The sequence below is a fragment of the Leptidea sinapis genome, chromosome 17 (genome assembly GCF_905404315.1).
Source record: "Leptidea sinapis chromosome 17, ilLepSina1.1, whole genome shotgun sequence".
In the NCBI taxonomy this organism is placed as follows: Eukaryota; Metazoa; Arthropoda; class Insecta; order Lepidoptera; family Pieridae; genus Leptidea; species Leptidea sinapis.
In genome coordinates this window covers 7,657,763-7,671,866 of record NC_066281.1, presented here as the reverse complement: position 1 = coordinate 7,671,866, position 14,104 = coordinate 7,657,763, and the positions used below count along the sequence as shown (strand labels likewise).

General features: G+C 37.2%; 1 protein-coding gene across 1 annotated transcript in view; it reads right to left on the bottom strand.

The window, feature by feature from the left end:
• The window catches only part of LOC126969172 (piezo-type mechanosensitive ion channel component), a gene marked incomplete at its 3' end in the record, with an annotated part of 77,488 nt that overhangs the window by 36,104 nt on the left and 27,280 nt on the right, over positions 1–14,104 (bottom strand). Inside the window, exons 3-12 of the mRNA XM_050814491.1 lie at positions 11,041–11,139; positions 9,234–9,445; positions 8,082–8,208; positions 7,280–7,526; positions 6,461–6,629; positions 5,648–5,782; positions 3,172–3,268; positions 2,219–2,300; positions 1,019–1,250; positions 383–581 (exon numbers count right to left, since the gene is read on the bottom strand). Coding sequence (XP_050670448.1) covers positions 383–581; positions 1,019–1,250; positions 2,219–2,300; positions 3,172–3,268; positions 5,648–5,782; positions 6,461–6,629; positions 7,280–7,526; positions 8,082–8,208; positions 9,234–9,445; positions 11,041–11,139 — 1,599 coding nt within the window. The remainder of the gene's footprint in view (positions 1–382; positions 582–1,018; positions 1,251–2,218; positions 2,301–3,171; positions 3,269–5,647; positions 5,783–6,460; positions 6,630–7,279; positions 7,527–8,081; positions 8,209–9,233; positions 9,446–11,040; positions 11,140–14,104) is intronic.

Below are 14,104 nucleotides of genomic sequence, written 5' to 3'. Positions count from 1 at the left end.
AACGGAAAGGTTCTCTGTGCTCGTTACGTAACTCGATTGAAAGTTGCACAGGGTGAAGACGTCTATAAAAGGCGATTTCTCCCTAGCGTCGACACTTGATACCTCATCGACAAATCAAAGCTCGACAAATTGATGTATTTCATTTAAAAGTTAATTAATTAGATGTTGGCTCGTTTGTGAATTCTTACTTGGTGGTTTAAAAATTTGTCAATTGTTATAAAAAAAAAACCCTTTTGATCTTATTTCCTAAAAGGAGATATAAGAAGATTTTGTAATAAACACATACCTAACAATTTTTTTGTTGAATCAAGAATTAAGATTCGATGTGAAAGACGTTTAATAGTGGTTTATATAATCCTATAAAATGCCAGATAGTAATTACCGCTATGCGCTGCGGAGACGGTGAGTTGCAGAGGCGCCGCTATGTCGGTAATCATCTTACTCTGCCTGCGTATCCGCATCTCCTCTACGAACTGCCGCAGCGTCACCCAGAACATCCAGGTGAACAACGACTTTATCAGCAGAGTTACGAACGGATCCCCGTCCGCTCGACCCAGCCCTATTTGATGAAGGTTGACTTCCTAGAACAATGTTAACTATAAAATTATCATAAAATAATCGTCGATAAAATTTGCCAGTTAATAATAATAGTCCATATCAAAATGTATAATTTAATCTTTAAATATGCCTAGCCTAATAGATCTATACTTATGATGAGTCGAAGTTTTCCAATGTAACCAAGGCGACACCTAAAATATCCCTTTAGATAATATAAGTTTACAAGTACTACTTTACTACTACTACTTTCCCAGCATAAAAAATCTCGAATCCGGCTCGAAGGACCATGAAAAATGTTCTTATTATATAGTGTATAGAAAAACATTATTTTAATTGCACTTGTGCTTATACTGTTATAGAAGTCTAAGCATTAATATTCCAACACAATGTTACGCTGATGTTGTGTTTCAGAACAAATGTATTCTGTAATAAATGTTATCGATAATAATGCTTCGCTTACCGTTATGTTGGACGGCAGCTCACTCTCGGTGAGGTCCATGCTGTATATGTACTGCGCAACCAACAAGAACATAGCATAGATCACCAGCACGGGACTAGATTTGAGCATGAACGAGCGCTGGTCCTGACAGAGCCACACTACGTTGGCCCACATCAGGAACACGAACGCGAGCCACGAGTGGAACATAATGCTCCACGCCATCATAGTTATTGTAGTCGCGATATAGGAGGACCTGCAATATAACACGAAATTCTATAAGTCATTTATTCTTGCACCAATATCTGGGGGCACGATAGTACCCCCGCCATGTCGAGCGAAAACACGCGGCACAGCCGTACCATCCTGTTACTCGAAGCAGGTCAGACCATATTAAAGTTCTCAATAATAATTATTTATAGTTCAATGTGAAGGTGGTATTTATGGCAATGTAGTCTTGCTGTTTAATTCACATAGGTACTCCAAAAATTATCCTCAACAATGCAAAAAGTATCCGAAAATTTAACGTGAAACGTCAATTTATTAAATTAGGCGTTACTTTGCGGAAATCCATAATTATACAAATGATTTAAGTTTTCTTTAGTATTAATTCCGCCAATATTTGTTTTTAAAAACAATTCGACACGTGTTTCGCCTCTACACGAGGCATCCTCAGGACGTGTTGTCTCGCCAAAATCTGGCACGATCAACGACAAATCAGTCTCGTGCCAGATTTTGGCGTCTATGTTGGCGGCTATGATCTGATGATGGCTATAATCTATGGCGGCAGAAACGTCTATGTTAAATTTCAATAAAGAACCGCCATTAGAAAGACGTCATCACATCTGTATATTTTTTTATATTTAAACATATAAAGTAAGTTGTTCTATTATATTTTGTAGTCTTGTTGTATAAATAACCTTGAGATGAGAGAAAGAAGGAAAATATTGAGATGATGAATCTTTCCCTCCGTTATTTGAAGTGAACTGGCGATAAGAATAACTTATCGGGAACACTGGGACAGCTTCAGAAGACAGATAGCTAATTACGGACGCGGCCGTTAGTATTTACCTTAGTCTAATCTAACCTTCACACCTTGAGTCAGATCTAATTGCGTTTAAACGATATATTTACCAATAACTTTAGGAACATAATATTAAGACAATTTACAACCAACTTATTGTTGTATTACATTTCAAAATCTTATCTCAATTTTTTAATTACCTGACAAGAACTTGAAAGAAGTCTATAACAGCGGCAATAATATCGTCCATTAACGTTGGCTCTTCCACTTCTAGGGCTGATTCTGTAAGGAAATATTTATTTATTTATCAGGTATCTATTACTAATGATTACAGACATTACTGTTAAATATGTGAATGTTTGTAAGACGGACTCTAAAAGACTTCATTTTAGGCGCTTGTGATTGTTACAATTTCAAAATAAACAATAGAAACACAATACATAATATATAAACAGATATAAATAAAATGAAAAACTAATAAAAGTTCAATTTAATTAATAATGTAAATTTTATAAGTGGGTAAGTGTAAACGATAATTAAGCAACATAATGTAAAACGTAATTAACAAAAGTAAAAAACTACGCAAACAATATAGATATATTGTTCAATACGTTGACTCATTTGCATATACGTTAATGTGAACCTATACCCAAATTGATTATTACGTAAAAATTACTTTTATTTTATCTACCTGTACTTTCTTGCTATTTAATATTATTACTTCAAGTTCCTTCATGAAAACGAAAATATTATTTGAATTGAATTAGCAAAATATAAAGAAGAGTTCATAAATTTATAAACGAAAATTATTTGAACAATTGGAACGGCGATGCGTTTTTGAGGAAAGTACTTATTATAGATCAAAGGATCGAAGGACCAAAAAGGGCATTCCTTTCAAATATTTTTACTCAAAGGAATTTAAATCATTTATTAAACGTCAAAATACTCTCTGAGAAGAACCGACGCAGGACAATCATCGGATTTCGTTTTAATTAAATAGAATTTCATTGCATTTATTTATTTTCGTCCAAATTATGGCGGATACTTAACAAAACTGAGAGTCAAACTGCTTTCGGTATTATTTTTCATTAGGGGCTAGGTAGAAGCAAAAGCAAAATCTGCTCTTTATTTTAATGGGACAACAGCTCCTTACCTTCATCAGCAACAACGACGGATCCTGTTGAGTCCTGGTGAAGCGGTCGCGATGTCGAGCCCGACCACCGCTTGCTTGGACTTAAGTTACGCATTAGCTAAACATAATATTATCTCTATAAGAAATTTATTTAGAATATAAAATTCTGGCATGCATATTCAAAGTGAACATTTTCTGTACAAGTATTAAGTTGTCATTGTTTTATAATGAACAAAAAATTTGAACAATGACTCTGCAGGCATTTAAAAGTTTATTGGTAGATATACCATTTTTTATTGGAAGAGGAGGACAAATGAGCGTACGGAGCACCAGATGTCAAGTGAAGTGTGGGCGGCGGTACCCATTCTTTTGCAACACCAGAGGAATTACAGGATCGTTGGCGGCCTTTAAGAAGCACGTACACCTTACGTGCTTTCTTGAAGGTACCCGTGTCGTATCGTGCCGGTACCCCGCACAAGGAGGCTCATTCCACAGATTGGTTGTACGTGCTAGAAGATTTCTTGAAGACCCCGCTGTGGAGGAACGGCACACATCCAGATGGTGGGGATTATCTATCTATCCTTATTAGTGCCGTATCGTGCGAAGTCTTTTTTAAGGAAGGCAAACGAACGGCCGGCCTTTGGTCTCTTGTCACAGAAATAGCTTTACAAAGTACAAATTTGTCATATGTTAAAGTTTCAAAAACTGTTGACTGTCTCTAAAGTGCCCTTGGTTCGAACCTCGCCCGCCCCATTGGTACCAATATATGTTCCACTATCGAATTTATATGTGCAACGCTCCTGTGATTCCTCTGGTGCTACAAGAGATATAGGCGGCGGTGATCACTTACCATCAGGTGACCAGTATGTACGCTTGTTTGTCCTCCTCCTTTATTAAAAAAAATACAAAAAATAGAATTTTACTATTAACTACAAAACACATCAAAACATAGAACAGTGCAACAGTACAACTATATAATCAAAAACAAATATTTATTAGTCACACCCATAGACCTATACTAGCGTATAGACGACCTTACAGCTCGATAACACGTAACCAAATTTGATATGTCAATGTGTACGTTAGCTAGTGGTTTAATATTCAAAAGACTAAGGAGCTAATTCCAAAGGTAGTTTACTATTTGCGACTTAACAATCAAAATCGGTTACCTACAGTAACAATTTATTCAATTTCTTTTTCTAGGGATGTTCTTTTGGGAATGTTCTTTTTAATGATGTTCTTTTTAGGTATGTTCTTTTAGGGATGTTCTTTTGGGAATGTTCTTTTTAGGTATGTTATTTAGGGATGTTCTTTTGGGAATGTTCTTTTTAGGTATGTTCTTTTCTCCTTTTTAGGGTTGTTCTATTCTCTCGAATATTTTGTCAGTCTATAAGCTAGTATATTTTAAATCTATGGTCACACCTCACACACGATGTCCGTACTGGTAATAAAGCAGTGCAAGCGTTGATTTACTGTCAACTTATAACAACTGATGATGATGAACCCCGACCGAAGCGAGGTGATAAATAAAAAATAAAAACAATACCCACGGGAGTTGTCTCACTGCTGTCCCCGCGGAGTGCTTTGGAATTTATGTACGAATATGCAACCTACAAAAGAATGAAAACAGGCTGCAAAAATAATATAGACTGAAAGATATGCTGAAGGATTCTTTGTTATTTACATTGTGTTAATAAGCCGACATGCCTTGCTTTAGTGCCAAACGTGAAAATTTATTTTCTACTCTTAAACGATACATGTTTTCTAGTGCCATAAGTGAAATCTAATATACAGGCAAGGCTCCATTAGATGGAAAAATAACAGATGATAGTTAATATATTAGTGATAGGTATATTATTTAAAATATAGGTTATAACCGAAACTCTAGAAGAACCGATCGGAAACCGAGCATTTATGTAATATATATTTTCACAGTTCAAGGTTATCTGTGAAGCTTTGCCTTACAAAGTCCCATGTGCTACTACTAAAAATACTAGTTACATCTACGTTTAATATTAAAAAAACAAGTACAATAATTGCGTAAATCACAGTGCAAAAATTTTTCCAATGGTGTATGAATTGCTAATTATAAGGTGCGCCGTACGCTGCAGGCGTCTTGCCGGGTCCATATGTAACGAAAGACGGCGTAAGAACGAAAGGAAAATACTTAGATCATTTATACGTCTAGGTAGACTATGACAGCTGTGGAAACGTCGAAAAAAATTGAGATTTAGAGTTAACCTATATTTTGAGCAATGCACACTCACTTTGTGTTACAAAGTGACATACAAATAGCGAGTGTAAGACGTAGCTAGTCAAGCACACTAAATTAATAAACCTGGCCAGTTTTCATCGGTTGTCCAGCAGCAAGAGGCTCTAGACGTATAAGGGAATAGTGTGTTATAAGAATATAGTGTGTTTCCGGTTCTGGAACTGGAAGGGAATCTTTTTGCTGCGTTCGTTCGCCGTTGTTCGTTGTATATGGACGGGGCCTTACTCTAGCTCTCTTCGTGGCGCTCATCCATCTATCCCGTGTTGTGAGGCGGCTAGCGCGGTGGAAGGAGACGCCCCGCATTAAGGAGCCGTTCACTTTACCCGCTTCAAGACCCGTCAAAGCGCTCTTTTTCCTCTCCTATACCGTCTTGAGTATTAATAACTTACGTTCGATGTTTCAACTAATTCGGCCGAATTATGATAACTGTTTAATAAATGCTAGATACAAGAAGTTAATATTATCAATGAAAACTACAAATTCGCAAGCCCAAGAAAAATTATTTAATAGACCAACTTAACATGTTGTCGCGTATTTCAATAATCAACTTTATCTTTGAATGTTGTTAATTTTGTTGATTTTCCGTGTCACGGTTGCATTATAATATAATATTGTTTGAGAATACTCTTAGCGGGGTAATTAGTATTACTAAGTAAGTAATACATAGATAATATATTATGAAATAGGATATAAAATTTCTATAACCACTTTACATATTTGTCTTACGATCTCACCTAAGCCAAGAATTGCGTGTTGTGTAGCATTCTATAACTGTTTCAACAATATTTTAGTTAGGCATCAAAGGAATATATCCTTTGAATTTGATCAGTCTTGAGTTATGTTGTTCGTACACTCAAGACGCGGGCAAAAAGCTATCAAAATCTCGTGAAAACGAACTACAGACAAAATGCGCACTAACTACGCAAGTGTAACCCACCACGCCCATAACCCTTTACTCTAAAAGCGAATTAATATGTTAATAGATCAATATAAAAATGCATTCATTCATTTGCTTCATTAATAAGAGCGGCGGCTTACCTTTGGCTTGAAAAGTTCTCTCGACTCTATTGCGAGGAAAAAGTATGCAATCAGTATGACGAAGGGACTAGTGAACACTGCCCAATGGTTGTCCTGTTGGACGTCGTAAGAGAAACTTGTGGACGAGTTTGTACTGTTAATGATCACAAACTTTGTTAGACCGAAGTATCTGGAATAAATGAAGGATTGTGATAAATAATACTTATCAAGGCTGTTTCAACTTATACTTCTTTTGGTGCGTTACGGAAAAATTATCAGAGTGAATTTTTACAATCACGGAAATTAGAGACCCTGACGTTAGCTGGTCAACTACAGCATTTGCATCATACTTCAGCTACCACGTCTCTTGTAACTCATAATATGTCTACTGGACCACAAGTAATGGACGAGAATTAAATGAATTTCAATTTATATACAAGTATTATAAAATAAAATTATGAAATAAGAATAATTGGTAATTGTTTTGGTAAAATAATAATTATCATTTAAGCATATTTAATTTAAGCGTAAAACGTAAACGATTTTAACAACACACGTACACTAACACAAAGTGACATACAAGTCGCGAGTGTAAGATGTAGCTTGTCACGCAAAGTAAAGTAATATTCCTGGCCTGTTTTCATCGTTTGTCTTACAGCAGGAGGCTCTAACTGGACGTTCACATTATCTAAGTGATGCATCAAAAATACTCGACGCCAAATACTCAATAATGCCTTAATTTTTATTTAATTAATTATTCAGTTGACTATTGTCCTTGTGTTACTTATTTGCGCCACGTAACTGGTGATTGAGTCATTATATAAGTTGAAACATGATTACCTAGCGAACTCCATATCGGGCGGGTACAGCTCAATGAGCCAAGAGCACTGGTAGACCAAGAGCACGGCCACATGTGCTCCCATCAGGGCCATCACACACCGGCTGATCACCGCGAAGCCTCTCTCGAGCGGTCTCCCCAGCGCCCAGGCTGTCGCGGCACCCATGAACACGACGAAGTACAACCCTGACGTCACACTGGGGCGCACGATCCCGGCGATCATTATCAGAAACAACGCCAAATACTTCCCTGAAAATTTATAACTCAATGTCAATTAAATTATTATGACAATAATATAATGTAGTTACAATAATTATTGTTAATTCTGGAGTCGGTGTCAGCCAAGGTAGGTTTGTAACTATATACAAAGTTATAGGTGTGATGTGCTTGTGTCGCACGCACGGCATGACGAATGGTGACGAGGCGAGAGGCGAGCGGGGCCGCGACGGGAGGACATCGATTCCAAAAATAACAATAATAGTAAATACATTACATTGTCGTAAGAGTTTGATTGAAATTTAGGTAGGCTAATATTTTCCATTTCATTTTACTAAGGAGAACTCGAGGGGAAGAGTTGATATTATGTTGTAGACAAATACGCTAAAACGATACGAATAATTATATTATCTTTTTTTACTTTTTGTTTACGACTTTGAATTTTGACCTCTCGTGCGAAGTAAATCTTCAAATTAAAAATAAGTGTGGATAAATGAATATCACAGACAATACTTACATAAAAAGTGTTACTATGTTAAGTAGGACGTTGATTGATAAATCGACTGTTTCATGTATTTAAGACTTTACCTGCACTTGTTAGTAGTGGATATTTTTGATGTTTGTAATCTTTTTTCTCCCTTTCTGTATTTGAAGAGTTGGCGAGAACACAACGGACTAGCAAGTAGACCGCGAGTGACGAGCCCATCACCACCAACTGAAACAAAATAATATTTTGAATGGAAACAAGAGCGTCGCTTAAGCTTGTTTGTAGATAAACAAGTCAAATCGTCCTTCATACATAAACTATACGATTGGCTCAAAAAAGAAAGTTTTGATACACTTCAACCGCTTCCCTGTGTACCCCCCTAATATAAAAAACAGAATTGAGATGCAAGCTCACACATAAAATCAGCAACTTGACGCTTACCTACTTTTTTATAAGGGGGGGTGGGGGAACTGCAAAGAGTCTCACGTTCACGCTCACGAGGAGTTGTGAGTCAACCGCCCATACGCTGTAGGTGGGAGTATGCTCGTTTCTAGAAAGTCCCTTAGCAGTATCGGTTCGGGAAAACAGCGGCCGGTAATTGTTCCAAATTGGCTGTGCGAGGCAAGAAATTTCTTACAAAACGCGCGGTTGTGACATGCCTGACGTCAACGTTATGCGGGTGATATTTAGCAATTTGACATGGCATCCAGTGGTGGAATTCGGTAGTATACCTTTTTCTACCGTGAAGCAGTAATGTGTAAGCATTATTGTGTTTCGGTCTGACGGAGCTAGTGATATTACTGGGCAAATGAGACTTAACATCTTATGTCTCAAGGTGACGAGCGCAACTGTAGTGCCGCTCAGAATGTTTGGTTATATCAAGAAGCCTGAGCGCCATTGCAGTGTTATGGGCAGGACGTATCAATTACCATCACCTGAACGTCCTGCTCGTCTTGTGCCTTATTGTCACATATAAAAAAAGCCATAATCATAACCGGTAGATAATCAATAGAACATTATATAGAATAGAATTGCCCACAGCACATCTAAAATGTAAACAAATGTCTGCTATCTTTCATTGAACGTACAGTCAGTCAGCTTGTGTTATGTTATGGATTGAAATATCTGATCAGCAGTCTGTTGTTTCCTAGTACAGCATGACGGCCAAACTTTGAGAAAACACACGTGCCGATACGACCTTCGCCGATATTTACAAAACAAGATCGTAATCGAAGTCTTACATCTAAAATTACCTCAGGTGCTAAGTACTGAACGGCCATGAAGGGATCAATGCCTGCATACGAGACCAATCCCAGATTGAGGCCGATTTCCTTTATGATGGGATATTCATCGAGGATCGAGCCATATACTCCGAAGGCGGCCAGCGTACTGTGCCACGCAGCATGGGTGAGCAGTAGCAGGCTTGACACACCAAGATTCAGTAGAATATATTTTCGACACCATCCTAAAAATATATCTTATCAAGTAAGTGAGAAAGATTGTTGACAAGGGTAATCCTATTAATTTATTTTTCCAGTGGGAGGCTTCTTTACACCGGATGCCGGCTAGATTATGGGTAGCACAACGGCGCCTATTTCTGCCGTGAATCAGTAATATGTAAACATTACTGTGTTTCGGTCTGAAGGGCGCTGTAGCTAGTGAAATTGCTGGGCAAATGAGACTTAATATCTTATATCTCAAGGTGACGAGTGCAACTGTAGTGCTGCTCAGAATTTTTGGGTTTTTCAAGAATCCTGAGCGACACTGCATTGTAATGGGCAGGGCGTATCAATTACCATCAACTGAACGTGCTGCTCGTCTCGTCCGATATTTCATAAAAAAAAATATAAGTATTTCATAAAAAATGTTGTAAATACATTTTAGCACTCCAACTTAACGACGTATATGTGTAACACGGTAAGCTTTTAATTCTTCTGTTCAACTTTGACTAAAGTTATAGAAAGGTACTAATAAATGTTGATCATTAATAATTATTTGTAATTCCAATTCCATTCCAAATAAACGAGTTTTCGATTGGTATTATACCACCAATAAAGGTTGTGTGGTTGTTGTTGTTCCCGCACGTGTGTCACGCAACGTTTTTCAATACATTTGCAATTGGCGCTACTAGCGTGATAGAGATTGGGCCACGTGAAAGCAACATTACCGCATCTTGTGTAATATGAATAATCGCAGCCTACCACACGACGTCGAACCTTACGAAACAATCATTAACTATTATAATTAAATACTAAACGACGAACTTAAGAGGTCCTTTATAATTCACTACATAAGAAGAATAGATATATGTATAATTTATGTTAAAGATTATGAAACGTTTAGAAAAAGAAATATTTTCTATAATCTTTATGTTGTTTAGGTTTTTCACAAAAAAGCGATCGGACATTCTGGGACTAGATTATGACTATTATATATATATATATATATATGCTTTTTAAGAGCTCTAAAAACTCTGGGAAAGTGTGTTACGCCGTTTTTTCTCTCCGAGCGCGCCACTTGTGTCCGAAGCGTTGAGTGTGATTTAATGGACGTCAAAAAGTATACTAAAGGAATCAGTATTGAGAAAATCATTGCGTTTTTAATGCCCAAAAATAATTTACAGGCTATGTACGATGTTTGCCAAATCTAGACAAATAAAAATTTAACTTATGTTTAGAATGTCAAATAGTATCGTTTAGTACGTCCTGGTTGCCGGAAATCCGGTGCCATTACCTCTTCCTGTGATATTTCTTTAAATTATATCTTAGATAATTTATACGAATAGACAGAGCCTCTTGCTGCTATACAACCGATGAAAACAGGCCAAGTTTATTACTTTAGTGTGCGTCACAAGCTGCGTCTAACACTCGCGATTTGTATGTCACGTTGTGTTAGTGTGCGTGCATTGCTTAAAATAGAGGTAGACTGTCAACCTCAATTTTTCTTGACGTTTTCACATAGTCACCATCTATCTATCTAGACGTATCAATGATCTAAGAAGTATATAAATAATTTAATATTATTGTAATATTATATAATTAAATATTTCATTATACTTGCCTCTAAAATCAATAATAGTATTCGGCACTTGTGGAAACGGAGCTATTAAGTAGAGGAGAAGATATATCAACGAGAGACCAAATGGACGAAGTGCAATGCCTGAAACAATAAAAAACAACATTTAGTAAAACAACAATTAGATAACAGAACAAGTAAAAAAAAGGTACATTTAACTCATTTAATTAGACACAAGGACAGAGATGATACACAAATTTGATAAAAAAAAAAAACAAGACTTCAAAAATGCATATACTTATAATTGTATATGCATTAATGTACCTTTGCTAGTTACCACTACAAATATTATTATTATTCTAAATAGTAGTTAAAAAAAAACTAAAAAACACGCTATTTATAGAAAACCGCAATAAGAAATTGAAATTTAAAACTAACATAAATTTTTGCCTTATACACGATATATGAAAATTATATAAATTAACAAAAATCTTATTTGGCAAATTGAAAAATGGAATAATTTTATCAAATTAATGTATTGTCAACGGTCCTCGATAAATCTACGAAGTTTGAAGGAAATCTGGCCGTTTAAAGTGGGTCAAAACCGCCCCCTAATTAGTCGCTTACAAACAAACATATATACAGGTGAAGCTAATAAAAAGCGTGTAAAAATTAGCTAAAATAAGTAAGCTTTTTTTCCGAGTTGACAAAGGGCTATATTTCACCGGGACACCACGGTGGTTTTTTTTATGAAAATGAGGGACGAGACGAGCAGGACGTTCAGCTGATGGTAATTGATACGCCCTGCCCATTACAATGCAGTGCCGCTTAGGATTCTTGAAAAACCCTAAAAATTCTGAGCGGCACTACAACTGCGCTCGTCACCTTGAGACATAAGATGTTAAGTCTCATTTGCCCAGTAATTTCACTAGCTACAGCGCCCTTCAGACCGAAACACAGTTAATGCTTACAGATTACTGCTTCACGGCAGAAATAGGCGCCGTTGTGGTACCCATAATCTAGCCGGCATCCTGTGCAAAGGAGCCTCCCACTCGTACTGGTCCCAGCTGCGCCGCTGTGGTGTCCATAAGCTACCAAATTAGACAGACACAAGAGTCATGACGCATCCGAGCTGGTCAGACACCAGGTATGTATACTCTTTATACAGCTGCATATATTTTGTTGGTAGCGGCGACCGGTTGCGTCACCGTTGTTTCCTGGTGATATATAGCCCAAATTGTCATTCTAAGAACATTGAACGGGTAAAAATCAAGGACTAACAGCAGATATCTGTTGTACGGAGCTTCGAACAGGAGCGACAATGAGACAGGACTTCTAACTTATCTTCGACATCATTGCTCATAGAAAATGATAACGCATGATCTCACACGGCTAGAGAAACCGTTTCAACTCTAAAAGTGCCTACATTTAGATACCCTCTGATGCTCCGTACTCGCCAGATCTGCCCTAACCGACTACCCTTTTTTTCGCATGCCTTTGTATTGCATTCATTGCAAAATTTTTTTTTGACAATAAGGGACGGGACGAGCAGGTCATTCAACCTGGTAATTGTTTCGCCCTGGTGCTGCTCAGGATTCTTGAAAATTGTAAAATTTCTGAAACTACAATTGCGCTCGTCACCTTGAGACATAAGATGTTAAGTCTCATTTGCCTAGAAATTTGACTAACTACGGCGCCCTTCAGACCGAAACACAATAATGCTTACACATTACTGCTTCACGGCAGAAAGGGCGCTGTTGTGGTACCCATAATCTAGCCAGTGTGTTTCCTGTGCAAAGGAGCCTCCCACAGGTAAATGCCCTAACTCGTCTCTTACCCTTGGGCTTGGGATTTCCCTCTATTTATTTTATGCCACAGGGAAGCACGGGGCACTCTAGATTTATACAGAAATGTATAAATAAGGCGGGTAAATACGTTGGTTAAATAAATATATTTTATAAACGGCAACTTCATACTTTAACGCCTAAGCCCTAATATTTAATTCTATTATTCACCACAAGTAACGCCCGTTCACGAGCATGACCAATGAACCAGTCATCGCCTCCCTCAACCCTGTTTTTGGGAAGGGAAGGACTCGCCCTACGACGCCGCCGCAAGCAATACATTAAAGCCAGCATGACGAAGCCTGACCAATCAACCAAATAACAAGAAAATACAATGTTTAAAATTCAAAATGTTTTTATTGTGTTCGATAAATTAAGTACCTACTTACTTAATTAAAAAGTAAAATTGAATTTAGTTTCATTACAATTAAAGCGTTTATTAACAGCACACTAAATTATATTCAATTTCAATAAATTTTAAATAAAAAGCTATTTACGAATTTTATTGCTACGAAAAAGATTATTATGTCAGTCATTGAGAATTCGTGGAGGTCGTTAGCCTTTGCCAAGCCTGTATCGTAAGTACCAAGATAACGATTGGCAAAATAAATATAGTGAGTAAGATGTAAATAATATACCAGTCCAATATATTATATGTGCAACTTTATAGATTGTGTTGTTTTGTATTGCTCAATACATAGCAAAATACCGACTGCACTATTCCTAAATCGATACGACTTAGAGACGTACACCAGTGGGAGGCTCCGTTGCACAGGAAGCCGGCTAGATTATGTACCGCAACGGCGCCTATTTCTGCCGTGAAGCAGTAATGTGTATACAATACTGTTTCTGTGTAAAGGGCGCCGTAGCTAGTGAAATTACTTCGCAAATAAGACTGAACATCTTATGTCTAAAGGTGACGAGCGCAATTGTAGTGCTACTCAGAATTTTTGGGTATTCAAGAATCCTGAGCGGCACTGCATTGTAATGGATATCAATTACCATCAGCTGAACGTCCTGCTTCAGCTGCTCGTCTCGTCCCTTATTTTCATTAAAAAAAGACGTTCACGATTAGAGCACACTTCCAACCTAAAGGCTGGCAACACAACTCTTGACCCTTTATTTTGCGGATGTCCATGTGCGGTTGCCTCAGCACTTCCCATAACGTCTTGCCCGTTTTCCCTCTCTTATATAAAAAGAATACTCATTGCAAAATGGTTGACGTTATTTTTAGTTTCAATTACTTAATACCATAATTGATCATA